General features: G+C 48.2%; 2 protein-coding genes across 4 annotated transcripts in view; one reads left to right on the plus strand and one right to left on the minus strand.

Moving 5' to 3' along the window:
• The window catches only part of WWP2 (WW domain containing E3 ubiquitin protein ligase 2), a 119,084-nt gene that overhangs the window by 31,668 nt on the left and 71,436 nt on the right, over nt 1-15,980 (plus strand). For 2 of the 3 annotated variants that reach the window (XM_068203289.1, XM_068203290.1), the window contains exon 24: nt 34-2,077. The exons of the other annotated variant lie outside the window; for it this stretch is intronic. In XM_068203289.1, coding sequence (XP_068059390.1) covers nt 34-133 — 100 coding nt within the window. In that variant the 3' untranslated portion in view covers nt 134-2,077. Of the gene's footprint in view, nt 1-33; nt 2,078-15,980 lie in introns of those variants that run through there. 3 annotated transcript variants of the gene reach the window in all.
• Nucleotides 1,715-5,136, minus strand: PSMD7 (proteasome 26S subunit, non-ATPase 7). The gene is made up of 7 exons (XM_068203294.1): nt 4,939-5,136; nt 4,339-4,430; nt 3,985-4,077; nt 3,406-3,503; nt 3,047-3,127; nt 2,403-2,494; nt 1,715-2,199 (listed from the first exon to the last, which is right to left on the minus strand). Exons 1-7 carry the CDS (start codon nt 5,010-5,012, stop codon nt 1,761-1,763), a joined length of 969 nt encoding a protein of 322 aa, XP_068059395.1. The 5' UTR covers nt 5,013-5,136; the 3' UTR covers nt 1,715-1,760.

A 15,980-nucleotide genomic window follows, 5' to 3' on the forward strand; every position in this document is an offset into this window, starting at 1 on the left:
CCTGGCCCGTCCCAGCCTCCGCTCTCTCCCCAGCTTCAACCGCCTGGATCTCCCTCCCTACAAGAGCTATGAACAGCTGAAGGAGAAGCTGCTTTACGCCATCGAGGAGACGGAAGGGTTTGGACAGGAGTGATGGAGCTGTGGGGCGTTCCCGGAGCGCTGCCGGCCGGTGCCCAGGGCTGAGCCCTCCCCGGGATGTGCACGGGCCCCTGTGGACACTGCGGCTTTGTTCCTGGGCGAGGTCTGCACTGACACGGCCCTGGGGGAACGAGGCTGTGTTTCCCTCCCTAAGGAAACCCGAGGTGTGACGGAGAGGAGGACACAAGGGCTTGGCTTGCCCAGCTTGGCAGGGCTGGCGCAGAGGGGCTGGGGGGCAGCACAGGGGGCACCGGGGCTCCCCAGCCCCCCACCGCAGACACAGTTACGTGTTTGCTAGGGGCTCTTCTTCCCCCTCGTGTTTTATGCCTTTTCACGGCATTTTGGTGGTGGCAGGTGAGGGGGAAAACGGCTCTCAGATTGACTTCTGGGTGCCATCCTGCACCCAGCATTCAGCAACAGTGACAGGGACCCCCAAGACGATCTTCTGAGGGGCTCTTGTGCACAGTCTGAGCGCCAGGTCAGCCCCTTGCCAGGCCAGATCCGCAGCCACTGGAGGCAGAGCCTGGCTGAGGGTGTCCGTGGCGTGTCCCGATGTGCAGCCCGTGACCCCTGGGCAGTTGTATTTAAATGATGGGGTTTGAGCTGGTGCTCCACAGCAGCCCCGGGGGCTCCGGGCACCGCTGGGGCCCTGCCGGCCTGTGCTCGGATCCCGGGTTCTGCCCACACTCCTGTGTTCCCTCTGCTGCCGGACAGGCTGCAGTGAGGGCAAGGTCACCTGGCTGTCACTTCTGTCCCTCCCCGCGTGCGGGCGACAGACCCGGCGGCTCTGTGTCCGTGCGTCCGGGCGCCTGTGGAGACGGGACCCTGCAACGGCTCCGGGCTGGGAACCGGCCGGTTCCGCACGGCCCCGCCTGCCCCGCGCGGCTTCGTGTGCAATAAACGACAAAGCAGCTGCCGAGGTGTGCCTGTGTGCTGGCTCCTGTCGCTGTCCCGGGTCAGGGTGTGTCTCCCAGCTCCCAGGGTGGGGTCTGTGCAGGGCTGGGGCTCCAGGGCCAGAAGGCCAGCCGGAGCTCAGCACTGGGATCACAAATCCCACAGATTTTGTCCCTGCCTGCTCTGTGTCAGCGGTGATGGCCCCGGTGCCCCCCCAGGCTCACAGCCTCCTGCACCCCCTAGAGCTGCGGGGTCCCAGCCAGGGGTGACAGGGCCACCAGCGCTGTCCCCAGGGACGGGCTGGGGCCTGGCTGGCACAGACGTGTGACAGCAGTGACAACATCCCAGCTGTGTCACACCGCGAGGAGCTGGGGCACAGAGCCAGTTAAAACATCCCAGTTAACCAACTGGGGTACATCCCAGTTAAACAGGGATGGCTGTGGTGCGCAAAATTGGCTGATGGCAAAGGATTAGCCCTGGAACATGGGAATATGCTCAGTGAGAGCAGAGTGTGCGTGAGCTGAGGCCTCAACACCCCCAGAGACACACTGCGGGGAGGAGAAGTGCTGTGTAACAGCATAATCAAATCGAATCAAAAGCCTCCACATGGCTCCCCCCAACCCTGCCTGGGTGAGGAGCAGCAGAGTGCTGAGCACAACATACAAGACCCTAGCACCAAGGATTTAGTTTACAAGATTTTTAATTTACAAATAAAAAACCTACACCTTTTACTTCTTCTCCTTTTTCTCCTCTTTCTTGCCATCGCTCTTCTCCTTGTCTTTCTCCTTCTCATCTTTCCTCTCCTTTTTACTTTCTTCTTTTTCCTGTCCTTCCTTCTTCTCCGCATCCCTGTTGGCAATCTTGTTGTTGATGAGGTTGTGCAGGGCCACAACGGAGCGGATGAGCGAGGCCAGGTACACCACCACCATCTGGTCATTGGTCTTCAGGTAAAAGGCCTTGACAAACTCCTGCAGGTTCACGTCTGGGAGCAGGTTGAAGACGTCCTGGAGGTGGTAGATGATCTGGTGGTTGATGGGGAGTTTGCCCAGGGCTACTTTCTCTAGGTAGCTCCTGATGTCCAGAAGCTTGGAGTTCAGTCCCTTCAAGCCGTGGACCTGGTTTGTGATCCGCTGGGACAGCGTGCCCACCGTGGTGTCCTTGATGTCCCTGAAACCCAGAGAGAATTGGGATTAGAACCTCACCCTGCTGGGCACCGTCCCTTGGGACCTTTCCAGCTGTGTGAGAATGGCCAAGGGCTGATGGCATCCAGGCTCCCGGGATTTATGCCACGTGTTCGACGCGCTCCTCGGGCAGTGGCACCGGGAACGCCGTTGGGAGCGTGGCAGGGCCCAGCAGAGCTGTCCCCTCACCTCAGCAGGTGCTCCACACCCACTTCCTCGGCCTCCTCAGCACCAATCTCACTCGTCACGTGCTCAAAGGTCTTGGAGGTGGGCGTGCCGTCCTAAAGGGACACACAAATAGGGGATTTTAGCCAGGGGACCAGGGATTGCACCAAGGAAACCAGAAAAGCAGTTCTACACAGGCCACAAGGGATCTGAGAGGAACAGCTCTAGCTGGGCTGTCCTTGATTTAATCAGTGTCACTGACTGCCCCAGCACTCTCTCCTGCACTGGCTAACTTCCCATTTCTGCCTTTTGCTAGTCTGTGCCCAGAGGGAGCAATGGAAAATCCAAATATCACAATTGTTTCTCTCGTTCCTGATCCAACTTTGTTGCATTCTGGGAGAGCAGCTCCTGCTCTGCAGTGAAGGCCTCAGAAAAGGCAAAAAGATCCAGTATTTCATAGGCATCCAGAATAATTTAAATGCAACCATCGCAGTGACTCACTGCTGGGTGCTGTTTGTCTGCGTGGGGCTCAGCGAGGAGTGAGCTGCTCAGGGCAGGCCCACAATGACTGGGCACACCTGGGAGCACCTGCAGCCAGTGACACCACGAGTGACAGCCTCCAAGTGCTGCCAGCCGTGACTGTGGCACTTCGCAGAGCGAACACTCACATCATGGACCTCCTCCACGGAGATGTAGGCTTCTGTGGGCAGCCCCAGGTCCTTTGGCTTCACATCAATGATCACCAGCACCTCGGGGAGAAAGAAAACGCGCAGAAAAGTGGATTTTGGTCATTGAGTAGGAAAAAAATGCCCAAGCCAGCTCTTCCCTCCTCAGCAGCAGCACAAGGCTGCTCAGAGGTGTAACCTCAGGCACTGAGACGATGATTCAAAAACCTCCTGATCCCAGTTCCTCAATCACTTTACAGCTGTATCACCAGCAAAAAGGGTGGGGACAAGGCTTCCCAGATGCCCCTTTTAGGGAAAGAGAGACAAGAACAACCCCACGGGCCAAAGGTGGCCCCGCTTACAGAGTTGGGGCAGTATCTCTTCATCAATTCGTTGATGGCGATGTCGTTCTTGTGCAGCTTCGGGCCCGTGTGGTACCACCCCACGATTCTTTCTCTGGCTGAGCAAAAGCAGAAAGGATTTGGAATCAGAACTGGGGGAGGCCCCAGCAGAGAGACCTGGGCAGAGACTGGGTGGGCTGATCGAGGGTGAGGGTCTGATCTGTGTGGAGGAGAGCGAAGTGGACTGCAAGGCCATGGCTTGAGCAGGGACCGCACTCGCTCATCACCGCGACTGACCCACAGCGTTTCTCCTGGCCCCTTCACTGGTAATTAACAGCTTCTGTTAATTGCGTGGCTCTCAGGGTCTGATAGCCTGCGCATCTGACATCTTGAGAAGCAAGTCCCATCCCTGAAGCGCTCAAAACCGTGTGGATGTGGGACATGGTTAGTGGAGAACACGGTGCTGGCTGATGGTTGGACTTGATGATCTTATAGGTCTTTTCCAACCTTAAGGATTCTGTGATTAATAGGAATTCCCTTTTCCACAGCCCTGAAAGTTCTTGGGAGCATATCCCTGACTGTCAGAAGATCTCAACTCACCATTGACCTTCTTAAACATTCCATACATGTTCTCCAGATAGTCATGGTCCAGGAACCACACGGTATCATCCTTGTCATCCTCATCAAAGGGTACTGGGAATAAAACAAAACAACAGCATTTAAGAATCCAACTTCCTGAATTGAAATGTTTATTGAAATGCTTTGGTTTTGGGTATTTTTGGCTGCTAAAGGGGAGTGAGGTTTACTTAGGGGTGTCAACAGCAGGTCGCATTTGTTGTTGGATATGAGGTGGTTTGTACATGGATGGATCAAGGGTTTCTTCAAAACCCCCAACACAATCCATCCACAAAATCATTCAGTGGCTTTGGAGAAGGGCAGGACACCCAAACTCACCTGCAAAACTGTTGGACACATCCAGGATCTTCTTCTGCCAGGAGCCCAGCAACACTCCAACCACGCGCTTCTGATTTCCCACTTTTCCTATTCTAAAAGGAAAAATGACTGTCAGTCCCTGCCACAAACGGGGAGGAGGGGATAAGGGACCCCCACCCCGTGTCGGAGATGACACGGCGGGGGTGGAAGAGGCGCGTTGTGACTGTGCTATCACTGCTTGTGTTTACAGCCACAAAAGGGCGTTCCGCTGCCCTCGGAACCAATGCTGTCCCCAGGGACGGGCCGATGTCACTCACGGGGGACGCGACCCCGACACCGGCTGCGAACAGCGGGCAGCGACCGACCCCAGTGTCACCCACCGCGGGCTCGGCCACCTCCTGCGACTCAGGGCTTCATTCCCGGCTCTAAAACTGCTCGCCACCAGCGGCAAGGAGCGGAATTAGGCCCAAATTACCCGGGGTGCCGGAGGGACCGGGTCCCCTTCCGGCCCCGGGGCCCTCCCGCTCCGCCGGGTCCCCTCCCGGCCCCGGGCTCCTTCAGGGCCCCGCTCCCGGCCCGGCCGTGACTCAGCGCCGCCGCGCCACTCCCGCCCGGCCGCACCTGTTGAAGTGATCGACGACGCTGAGCAGCACCAGCGGGTGCACGACCACCCTGTCCACGGCCAGCTCCGGCATGGCGCCCGCCCGGCCCGGCCCCGCTCGCTCCGACCGCCCGCGCCCGCAGCAGGCCCGACCGGCCCCGCGCCCTCAGCCCGCCCCGAGCGCCCGGCGTGCAGCGCGCGGGGCGGCGCCGGCCGCCGGCCGGGGCGGGGCCGCGGCCATCTTGGGAAGGTGCGCTCGGAGGCCATCTTCGGAGGGGACCGGCCACGGTGGCCGCAGCCGCCATCCTGAGGCGGTAACGCCGCCATCCTGAGGAGGTAACGCCGCCATCCTGAGGCGGTAACGCCGCCATCCTGAGGAGGTAACGCCGCCATCCTGAGGAGGTAACGCCGCCATATTGGCACCGTGCCGCCGCCATCTTGGGAGGGCGCCGCCGCCATCTTGGGCTGCGGCGCGGCTCCGCCCCGAGGCGGGGAAGGGGCGGGAAGGGAGCGGCCCTCAGCGGCGGAGCGCTCCCTTCCCCTCCGTTTTCCCCATTTTCTCTTCCTTTTTCCTCCTTTTCCCTTCTTTTCCCTCCCCTTTCCCCCACTTTTCCCTCCCCTTTCTCCCCCTTTTCCCCCCTTCCCCCCCTTTTCCCTCCCCTCCCTCCCTTTTCCCTTTTTTTTCCCTCCCCTTCTCCCCTTTTCCCTCATTTTCCCTTCTATTCTCCCCCTTTCCCCACTTTCTTTCTTTTTTCCCCCCCTTCCCCTTTTTTTTCACCCCTTTCCTCTCTTTTTCCCGTGCCTCCCTCAGCGGCCCCCGCGGCAGATGCGGGTGGCGTTCGCCTTTCCCAGCCTCAGGGATCTCCACTTGGTTTATTTTTTTTTTTTTTTTTTTTTTTAATTTTTTATATTATTAATTTAATTAACTTAACTTAATTTAATTTAATTTAATTTTAAGATTAATTTAATTACTCTTAAAAGTTTATTAGTAATAAAACGGTTATTAAAAATAGTAATAAAATTAGAGTAATAAAAATTTGGGCAATGAGGATCAGGACACTGCGAGACAATGAAAAGCAAAGAATTACGGACGTGCGGGTGTTTTTGGGCACTGAGCTGCCAAAACCATGCCTTGTGCACAAAGGAACAACCCTGAAAAGGAACAGCCTGTTGCATATTCATATAGCCATACATGATGCATAAACCCTTTGCAAATTAACAATTTTTTTGGGTTTTGTCAACTTCTTCCCCTTAATCCTGGTGGTTCCATAAAGACGGAGAGAAGGTGGAAGAATGTTTGTCTTTTCCGATAAGGAATAAAGAAAAAGAAAAAGAAAAACGAAAATAAAAATAAAAATAAAAAAATAAAAATAAAAATAAAAATAAAAGATAAAGAGAAAAGAAAAAAAGAAAAATAAAAAAGAAAAAGAAAAAAGAAAAAAAAAGGAAAAAAAGGAAAAGAAAAAGAGAAAAAAAAAGAAAAATAAAAAAAAGAAAGAAAAAGAAAAAAAGAAAAAGGTAAAGGAAGAATTACCTGAGGCTGTTACTTCAGAGTCTACACAGAGGAGTTACTAACATGAAAAATATCAAAGTTTTTGAGGGTGATCTCACAGTTTTTAAAGCACTATTATATCCCTTTATTTTTTACACTGCTCCCACATGGTTTTTGTATATTTCTGTATATAGCAGTAATATTTGGTATTTCAAAATACCAAATGGTATTTTGGGTGCAATTGAAGGTTTTGCGTTGCCATTCAGCATCATAAAACTTCAGGGATTTTGGCAAAAACACCAATAATTTACAAACCGTGCCCAGCCTGAGACCTCTCGTGGAGTTTTCAGTTGTTACATCCTTTGGTGTTCCTGCTAAAAAAAAAAGAAAAAAAAAAAGGAAAAAAATAAAAAAAAGGAGTCTCCAGTGTAGTTTCCGGAGGTTTTTTCCCAGCAGAGGGAGATCTCTGACCGTTGAATTCCAACACAGCCGGGGTTCTTGTCACTTGTTTTATCAATATACATATAAAACTCAATGCTCAAATTAACTAGTTCAATAAGTAATTTAGCTCATTGATTTTCGGGCATATCCTAAGTGCCATTACAAGCTACGGATATTTTAAATGCCATTACCTAATAGAAGAAATGTTTTAAGCACCTTTTATTGATTTTATTACTGCTTTATTTTGCTGTCTTGGTTTAAAATTCATTTTAACCACTCTGTCATCGAGAAGAAATATATCGTTGGTGAAATACAGTCAATTTCCTAAAAACCTTTGACATCGTTAAATAAGGAATTAGAGTTGTTAAATCATGTCAGGCAGTGACGGGGGGACAGCGAGGAGATGGACTGGGGGCAGGGGGCTGTTCCCGGCGGTGACAGAGCCACCTCGGGGCTGCCGGGGCTCCTCCAGCTCCCAGGGCAGCTCTGAAGCCTCCAGAGGGGCGGGAGCCGCGCGGAGCGCGATGCACTCACAATTAAAGGGCATGGCAGCAACCCGTGGTGGCTTTTTATTGAAATGACTCTGCAACCTGGCGCGTTTCACGTCGGAGTCTCTGGACTGCGTTGCTGGGAGTTTGGGGAATTGATGTTGTACGCAAAGGGGTAAACGGAGCCAGCTCCCAGGGACTGCAGCTCCTTCCCTTCCCTTCCCTTCCCTTCCCTTCCCTTCCCTTCCCTTCCCTTCCCTTCCCTTCCCTTCCCTTCCCTTCCCTTCCCTTCCCTTCCCTTCCCTTCCCTTCCCTTCCCTTCCCTTCCCTTCCCTTCCCTTCCCTTCCCTTCCCTTCCCTTCCCTTCCCTTCCCTTCCCTTCCCTTCCCTTCCCTTCCCTTCCCTTCCCTTCCCTTCCCTTCCCTTCCCTTCCCTTCCCTTCCCTTCCCTTCCCTTCCCTTCCCTTCCCTTCCCTTCCCGCTGGGTTTGAGATTATCAGAGTTAGAGCTAATCAGCTGGCAGATGCAGGCTGGGGATCCCGGCAGTGTGGTGCTTAATCAGAGGACTGAGAAGTAAGCAATGAGTGTTGGTGCTCAATTAAAAAGCAGCTAATGAGGTGGTTGAGCTGTGGAGCGGCAAACATCCACACTGAGAGGGGATCCTTCTCCGGGGTGCTGAGCTGGGACCGTCCCTGAGCACTGGCGCCTCACCTGGAGTGGGGATGGAGGGAGGAGGAGACCTGGGATCTGATTCCTGCAGTATTTGCTGGGCTTTTCTTTCGGTGATAAACCCCAATCCAACCCATACACAACCCCCAAAACTTAAGCACAGCTCTTCTCAGAGGTTTCAGAATGGTTTCCAGTTCGAGAAATAGGATGAAACCATCCTGAAGTAGTTTAAAAATCAAAGTAATGACTGTAAACGTTAAAGCAGGCTCCAGTTGTTGCCTCGGTGAGCTGCAGGGGGAGTGGGCAGCAGGGAATGTCCACGGAAGGGCAGGGGGCTGCGCTGGGTCCCTGTCCAGCTCAGCGGGGGCATGATGGACTTGGAACTTCCTTCCAAATCCACGTGTGCCCTGATTCTCCTCCTTTTGCCCCGACTCTCTTCCTTTTGCTTGGTTTGGGGTTGTGCATTGGCCAGGTTACTCTTTCTGGTGGCATAGGGGCCACACCTTTGCAGCTGTTCTTTCCAGTGGTGAGAGGTAGAAAAAGGTCCATGGAAAGGTCCATGCAGCTGGGAAAGATTGATACCTGATACTTTGGATCATAATCCTAAAGGACTCTTAGTAATGTGCTCCTTTAATAGTGGTTGGGTTTGTTTTTAAGGAAAAACCTTCCTTTATTTTTCCTACCCTCACAGACCATACCCACTGGTGTGTGTTTTCCTTGAGGTACCTCCTCAAATATGTTTTATCCGTCAGGAGAAGCTGGACTTCCTCCAGACCTGTTGATAGTCTGTCACATAATACCTTTGTGCTCCCAGTTTGAACAGGAAATACATTTATTTCCCTATACATACATTTAGCTTTGTCCAAATAACTGTAGTTTCCTGTTAAGATTTCCTGAGCCAGGGTGTGCCATAAACTGGTTTAGAGGGAATGATGCTGCCTGGAATTGAGCAAGGATAACACAAATCATGGAAGCAGAACAGAAAGCCACCACCACATGAATTGTGATTAATTTTGGTTAAAGTGTAATTCAGTGATGTGCTGGCACTGTCTATCAGTGCACGATGTCCTGAGCCAAGCTGCACTTTGCTTCTGAGCTCCTCCAAACAGCCATTCCCCCCTCCTCAAATATCTGTTCTAGAATGTCATCCCTAAAGCAAACAATTAAATCTCTAATTATAAATGAGTCTATTCACTTTCTGTTGAAAATATTTGTGTTGTAAAAATTTATTTCTCTGTTTCCTTATAGGGTGCTTGACCAGAGCTGTGTGTGTATAAATATATAAAATTATATTTATATGTAGAAGTCGTTACTGACCACATCTGTGAATATTGTTGCAGTTGCTGCCAAGGGATTTAAACCCTTTTGTTCCCACCTGGGGGGTAGCAGGTGACTCTGATAATCCTGCCCTCTCTCAAAGAGTGGAATTTTGACCGATAACTGTGGACAGCAAATCCTCACTTTCTTCAGTTAAAAACCAGGAGTATTGTCAACATGTCATATCACACCATGGAAGATATTTAATGTTTTATAATCTATGCCTCTGATTTTGTTGCCCTGAACAGACATCACACGATACAGAAACATCAGAAATACGGGGTTTTAATAAGTAAGTCCTGACTCTAATTTTTTATTTTAATATAGACCATTTTCCTTATGCTATTCTGGTCCCTTTGCTACAAAATGATTTAAAAAATAATAGTGGAAACAAACAGTTAAAAAAAGCAAGCACAACAGGTTCTAGTCATACTTATTTTTCCACACCTTGAGGACTAGCAAATTCTTTAATATGAGATTTTATTTGTACAAAGCAAAACTTCAAACCCACTCCAAAGCTTTCTTATTAAGTGCTGTCAGTGCGGTGATTTACAGGGGCAATAAAGATCTGGAGGGGGCACATTCATCACGGGGTTCAGCGCACCAGGAGCCATTTTCTCCAGCGCTAAAGCCAAGTGATAAAATGAATTCTTTTGTTCTATAACCAAGACACATTCCCTGGTTGGTTTTTTTTTTTTTTTTTTTTAAATGTGTGTTGGACTCCTTGGTTTGTAGCTTGGCCGTGTTCCTGTTACGCATTTATAAATAATGAAAAATTGCTCACATGCAGATGTGATGATGCATCTGGCAAAGCCTTCGCTGGAAACACAGGAACTTACTTTCTACTTAATCCTATTTGCTAACTTTTCCCCATTGTTAATTCTTGTATGAAATTTTAACGGCCTTTTTAAACTGCAGGGTTTGGGGAGTTTTGTTTGGTATGTTCTTTTTTTTTTATTATTTTTTTTTGAGTGATTCTATACCTCTCTGCAAATCTGAGAGAATTCTGGTTAGGAAGTAATAAAAGTATTCAAAATGAAGATCCACGCTCATGGGGTACAGTGAGATTTGAAAAGCTTCACTTGCTTCCTCTGCTTCTAAAGTTGTGCTTTGGTGACTTCTGGGATGCTGCTGCTGCTTAGCAGGCAGTGGAGAGAAAAGCTGGGCTTCTGGTCCAGAGGGAAATGCTGCTGCTTGTGTGGGCACTGCCCAGCCCCGGCTGGGGAGAGGAGCTGATGGGGAGAATCTTTGCCTGTCACCGACGCGCTCAGAATCTGCCTGTACAGTGACTATAATAAAGGGAATTCTGGTTTTTCCATACGAAAATGCCGCCACCTTCGGGCTCTGCCTGGAAGTTCTGGGAAGCGCCGTCACTCCCAGCGTCCGGGGGTTACACTGGCACCTTTGGGACAGAAAGTAGGAGAAGCAAGCTGCAAGAAATGCTGTAGAGTAAGATTTTGAACATCTTTGATTGTAAGTGTAAACCTATGCGAAGCTGCTGCCAGTGCTGTGGTGTGGGCAGGAGCCAGAGCCCGAGGAAGCGCCGGGCTGGGAAAGCTCCGCTGTTGAGCCTGGCTGGGATGGAAGTTGGCACCACACTGGGCAGGGACACCAGGTCGCTCCTAGCCCCTTCCAGCCTGGCCTCGGGCACGTCCAGGGATCTTGACAAACCTCTGTGTGAATCTTGGGTAAATGCTCTTCAGCAGTCCGGGTGTGTGTGGGACGAGCAGTTTTCCACGAGCTGTGCTCTACATCCCGGAGTTTGGAAGCAGGACTTGTGCTGCTGCCCCAGTCCGTGTCCATCCACAGCTGCCTTGCAGGAGTTACTCATCCAGAGGGAAGTGCTGCTGCAGCAGCCCCAGGTCCCAGCACAGCTGCTGTATGGCTGGTGGAAAACTAGAGCTTCACTTGACTGAAAAAAGGGATTTTGGAGATCTCTTTGCTGTAATTTTATGTTGGCACTTGAAATTTAGCAAGGAAAGTGGTGGTCTTGAAGGCTTTTTGTAGAGCCATGTATGTTACTGCTGATACTTTTATTGCAAAACCTTTAGTCTCTGATATTTAAGGTCAGAAATTGTGTGTGTGTGTGTGTGCTTTTTTTTTTTTTTAAACCCAGGGGCCTCTTATACTGTAGTGTCATGAAAGATCCTAAAGCTTTGAGGGGAAAAAAAAATGGAAATACTTCATTTTATGAAGCAGTTTTGGGGTCAGTTCTTCTGAAATGAATGCTTTTATGTTGGATAGTTTAAAGCCCATCTGTTAACTGAAACCAACCCTAAGTGAAGTTGCAGTTGTGTTTCCTATTAGTCTTGTATCTTTCCTATTAGTCATGTATGAAAGAATACAGAGCCATCCAGCAGAATTCCAAACAAAAATGGAAAAAGCAGATGGTGAAACTATTGCCTTGTTGCCTTTCTTTTACAGGAGCGAGTAATTATTAATAGATCACAAAAATACTGTAAGAGTAGTTCTGTAAAGTGTTACCAGAGTCCCTGCTCAAGGTGTCCTCTGATCACCGCGTATTGCAGGTGAAAATTGGCACATTTCACTCAGAGACACTGAAGAGGGTTTGAAAATAGATCATGGATGTTATGTCTGGAAGCCTACAGTGAAAGATAAAATACACAATTTTAAATAGTTAAGCACTGCAAGTCTCTCAGGGCTCATTTATTATGTTGTCATGGTGAGCAAGGAATAAAAAAATAAAATAAAAAGGCTGTTCCTTGGGTAGTTGGTACTTAGAGGCACTTTTCTTTTACAAGAGTTCCATGCTGGCTTAAGGAAAGATCTTGGAGAAAAAGAACAAACTTTATTTTTCAAATAAATTCAGCTAGGAACTCACAGCCTCCCCTGACAGAGGGCTGAATTATTGTTAGTGTATGCTGCTGGGAGAGTAACACTTACTGCTGTTTAACAACAATGGCTTTCCATGGAATTTCAGAAAGGCAGTAAGAAAAAGAAAGGCAGAGTTGAGTCCTGAAGCAGAAGGAAACACATCCAGCCTGGAGCCAGGCTCCTTTATCAGGGCTGCTGGAAGGGAGAAGGAACACGTTCTGTACATGCAGCTCCATATGATCTGGTTGTAAAATTCTTAATGGCTTGCGTGTGTGAAGCAGGAGGTCCTCTCTTCCCTGAATAAAATCTCCTTCGGTGTATTTCTGCCAAACTTTCTCTCTTTTCCATTCTTAGACTGCAGCCAGATATTGGGAAGGTTGTGTCTGCAAAGCTCCATTTGTCATGAACAGGAAGGAGATGATAACTTTTTGGTGTTGTGATGGAACGTTATGGGTTGGGTCGTGCTTCGCAGGTGATGGATTTAAAATAGCTGTGAATTGTGGGCAAGGTTCCCTGACTGTGGAATTCCACTGAGCAGGCTCTTGGATGTTCCCACATTCCCATATTTTCAGGTCCTGGAGGGCACCTGAAGTCCTGGGTACTAAAGCAGTCCCACATGAGCTTTTATAGTGCTGGAAGCAGCAGTGCAATGGTACAGGATATCCAGGATCTATAAGGAGGTGCCTCTGATGCTTGTTTATACAGTTTGGGGGGTGTTTCCTTGGGTTATAATCACTGGTGAACTCCCAAATAACTTTTTAACTGGTAAGCTGATTGGGCTGATTGTGTTCTGGCTGTTGAGTTTGGTGTTTTTTTTAATAGCAATCATTCTTTATTGATTTTACATCAGGGAGACAATTGCCCAAGTGGTATTTTCATATGAAAGTGTCATAAGCTGTATTTGTTGATGTAAAAATGAGTCAGTTTTAGTAAAGATTACTCCCCTGGCTCACAGAAAAGTGGTGTTCTAGCTCATCCATTCTTGGATTCCAGTGATAGTCCCTTTACTTCCCCTTGCTCCTGCTGCATTCTAGAAAAGGCTAATTAGTTCTCCACTGAGCTTGATAAAAAAAGGATTTTTTAAAATATAATATTAAAAGGTGTTATATTGGGGCACAAAGGTAGCACCACAAGGAGGTACTACAATTTTATCAAATTTGCCTTAGTAAGTTGTTTTATTAAATTAAAGTGATTACAGCCAGCAGAGTTAATTTCAATATGCTAATACACCACAGCAAGTTGGAAACTTAAATAAAATGAGACTAATAATTTCAAAGTAGAGAAGGTAGAGCAGCTTAGGAAGGTTTGTCTTACACTGAGACTGCAAACAGGCTTGGCAGATGTAAAGGGCTCTCAGCAGGCTCTGGGAGGTTCCGGGCTGAGCTGCCCTGACCTTTGTGGGAGGACGCTAATGCAGCTCTGCGGAAACTGCCTTCTCCAAAAAGTTTGCTTTCATGTGAGAGAAAGAACCCTTTCCTCTCTCAGCTGTGGGGGTTAATGGGTTCAACACCTGTGTGAAGGTGGCTGTTTATTAGGACATTTTTTTCAATGGAAAAATGCATTCTCTGGTATTCCTCTATTAGTGGAGTGGTTGCTCTCAATTAAAATGCATTGCTGGGACTCGATGTTGGCACCCAGGGGAGAGGGTGGGTGGATGGGTGTTAAATCCCCAAGGCTGCTCTGGGGGTTGGAGAGGTGCTGCCTGCCCTCCTTTTTGTGTCAGAAGCTTTGCATGAGCTCCAGAGCGCCAAGCTAGAAAAGAGGGAAGAAATCACATGTTGCTAGAACACCTGAGACAAATATTTTCTGCTAATTTCTACAGAAGAGAATGAATTTGTCATTCCTGTGATCTGTTGAGTGAGTTTTGCTTTCATTAGGAGGTTCCCAAGATCACTGTTTCCCCCCCAGGACTTGGAAAACCAAATTGCATGTCAACAAACCGGTGGAAAGGCTGGTCTGCCGGGGTAGGTAATTGGGAATGACGTAACCAGGGGATTTTCCAAACGCTTTTCAAGATGTTTTCAGTGGCTGTTGGCAGTCTGTGATTGAAATCCCCGCATGGCATCAGACCGGAGAACTTGGCCGCAGAATGCTGTTTGTCCTGGTCAGTCCCGTGGTCATTCCTGGCTTTGTGTGAAAGGTGTGCCCAAGGAGCATCAGCAGAACATCATCAACAAAGAGCTGCAGCCTCAGTGTTCTGCATCCTCCACACAAAGCCCAGGGGGCTGGATTTAAGGACATTTGAGTGCCAGTAAAAGGCCTTGATTTCCTTGGGTGTGAGCTGTGTCCTGTTTAGGAAGGCTGCAGGTAAAATATGGCCAAATGGGAAGTTGCAGTGAGAATGTTTTAGTCACAGAGAACTCACAGGTAACTTTTTTCCAAAGAAGAAACCAAATGAGTGCATTCTAGATTTGTATAACAAATTATTGGTATTGAATTATCAAATTATATGCACAATTAAATTTTTATTAAATAAGGAATAACGTATGCAATATTATGCTAATCTGGTGCAGTATAACAAGTTTGTAAGTTTAACACACCGTGCGCTGTGCCTCTGCCTCCCAGGGGACTCGTTTGAGACGTAAGGCATTCAGCAATTGAAAAGGAAATTATAAAATTAGTCACTTGAGTAATTTAAACATGCAAATAAGTGTCCCAACTGTGGTGATACCAGATTTAGCTGAATTTACTCGGGCTGCTTCGACTTTATCACCCTAATTATTCCAGCTTTGTGTCAGGCTTAAGAAAGCAGGAAGCCAGAATTCTCTGTTACACAAGTTTCTTGTGGTGCTATTACTGCACTGTGTGTGCCCTAACGCACTCACTGGGAAAAACTTGTTCCAAGGGTTTTTTCCCCTGCTAATTAGCAGAACAAAGGCAATCAGGACTGTTCTATCACCAGAGATTTAACACACGGATTTTGTGAGCCAAGCTGAGTGAGGTATATATGTTCTGATAGCAAACATACAGCACAGCCAAGGGAATTCCATGTGCTGGAGCCCCTCAGGAATTCAGTAAAAATTACCTGTTTAGGTGATGACTTCTTTTTTCTCAGAGCCATCTCCTTGCGTGTCTCTGGCGTTAAAACATAGCTGGCTCCATGAAAGTATTAATTATTTTAGAAATCTCATCTACAAGGAGCTGGTAGTGAGAGGAACATTGATGGAAATAAGCACATGATCCAGTTGCACATACAGGGCTGTTTTCAGGCTCCTGTTAAAATTAAAAGAATGTTAATGTAAAACATTAAGATAAGAAATCAGAGGACAGTCTCTGCCTCCATGAAGCCCAGGAGCTCCTGCTGAGCTTTGCTCAACAAGCAAGTACAGAAGCTCTGTGATTAAATTGATTTAGCCCTTATTATTGGCAATAGAGTGACCATTGCTTTGATGTAAGAGTCATTTTTTAAAGGTATCTTGGTGATAAATGATGAGAGTCTAACAGACTTTTTGCCTTAGTTTTTGGCATAACTCTTTAATTTTTTTTCCCTCAGGAAGTGTACACAACAGCCCCATTTTTCACATGAATAAATGGAAATAATCTTTGCAGCCATGGATGCTTCTTAATATTAGTTGAAAGTAAAGATGCACATAGGGCTTCTAGTCTATAAAGAAGGTGAGAAAACAAATAAGAGCAAGTGTTAATTCATGTACACAGAATTTGTGTCTGCACAGCAGGTGAAAATGCTACATTAATGCTGGAAATATCTGTCCTGCTGTGTAGTTTTCCTTCCTTTTTATTACTCTAGCGTTTGGTCTCGTATGAATGCACCGTACTTATTTGCATGTTATCACGACAGATTCCTCTTTGCTTCTAGTTAT

Source organism: Anomalospiza imberbis, chromosome 12, assembly GCF_031753505.1.
Source record: "Anomalospiza imberbis isolate Cuckoo-Finch-1a 21T00152 chromosome 12, ASM3175350v1, whole genome shotgun sequence".
Lineage (NCBI taxonomy): Eukaryota > Metazoa > Chordata > Aves > Passeriformes > Viduidae > Anomalospiza > Anomalospiza imberbis.

Bases quoted from the DNA above. Each gene is read 5' to 3' on its own strand.
- PSMD7 (XM_068203294.1), bottom strand. From the start codon at position 5,012: ATGCCGGAGCTGGCCGTGGACAGGGTGGTCGTGCACCCGCTGGTGCTG. The intron at 4,078-4,338 runs GTGAGTTTGGGT...TTTTATTCCCAG, and splicing joins TGTGTCCAACAGTTTTGCAG to TACCCTTTGATGAGGATGAC. The intron at 2,200-2,402 runs GTGAGGGGACAG...TCTGGGTTTCAG, and splicing joins GGTGTGGAGCACCTGCTGAG to GGACATCAAGGACACCACGG.